The 411-nt window shown below is 62.3% G+C and overlaps 1 protein-coding gene across 1 annotated transcript in view; it reads left to right on the top strand.

Moving 5' to 3' along the window:
* Positions 1-410, top strand: part of HNRNPA0 (heterogeneous nuclear ribonucleoprotein A0) — a gene marked incomplete at its 3' end in the record, with an annotated part of 1,223 nt that extends 813 nt beyond the window's left edge. The window contains exon 2 of the mRNA XM_010844618.1: positions 1-410. Coding sequence (XP_010842920.1) covers positions 1-410 — 410 coding nt within the window.
* Position 411: the final 1 nt, after the last annotated feature.

The following is a 411-nucleotide window of genomic DNA, read 5'->3' on the forward strand; positions in this document are numbered from 1 at the left end:
ACTTTGAGGCCTTTGGGACCCTGACAGACTGCGTAGTGGTGGTGAACCCCCAGACCAAGCGCTCCCGTTGCTTTGGCTTCGTGACCTACTCCAATGTGGAGGAGGCCGATGCCGCCATGGCCGCCTCGCCTCATGCGGTGGACGGCAACACGGTGGAGCTGAAGCGGGCGGTGTCCCGGGAGGATTCGGCGCGGCCCGGTGCTCACGCCAAGGTGAAGAAGCTCTTTGTCGGGGGCCTTAAGGGAGACGTGGCCGAGGGCGACCTGATCGAGCACTTCTCGCAGTTTGGCACCGTGGAAAAGGCCGAGATTATTGCCGACAAGCAGTCCGGCAAGAAGCGTGGCTTCGGCTTCGTGTATTTTCAGAATCACGACGCGGCAGACAAGGCCGCGGTGGGCAAGGTCCATCGGA

Source organism: Bison bison, unplaced genomic scaffold, assembly GCF_000754665.1.
Source record: "Bison bison bison isolate TAMUID 2011002044 unplaced genomic scaffold, Bison_UMD1.0 scf7180017864203, whole genome shotgun sequence".
Classification (NCBI taxonomy): Eukaryota; Metazoa; Chordata; class Mammalia; order Artiodactyla; family Bovidae; genus Bison; species Bison bison.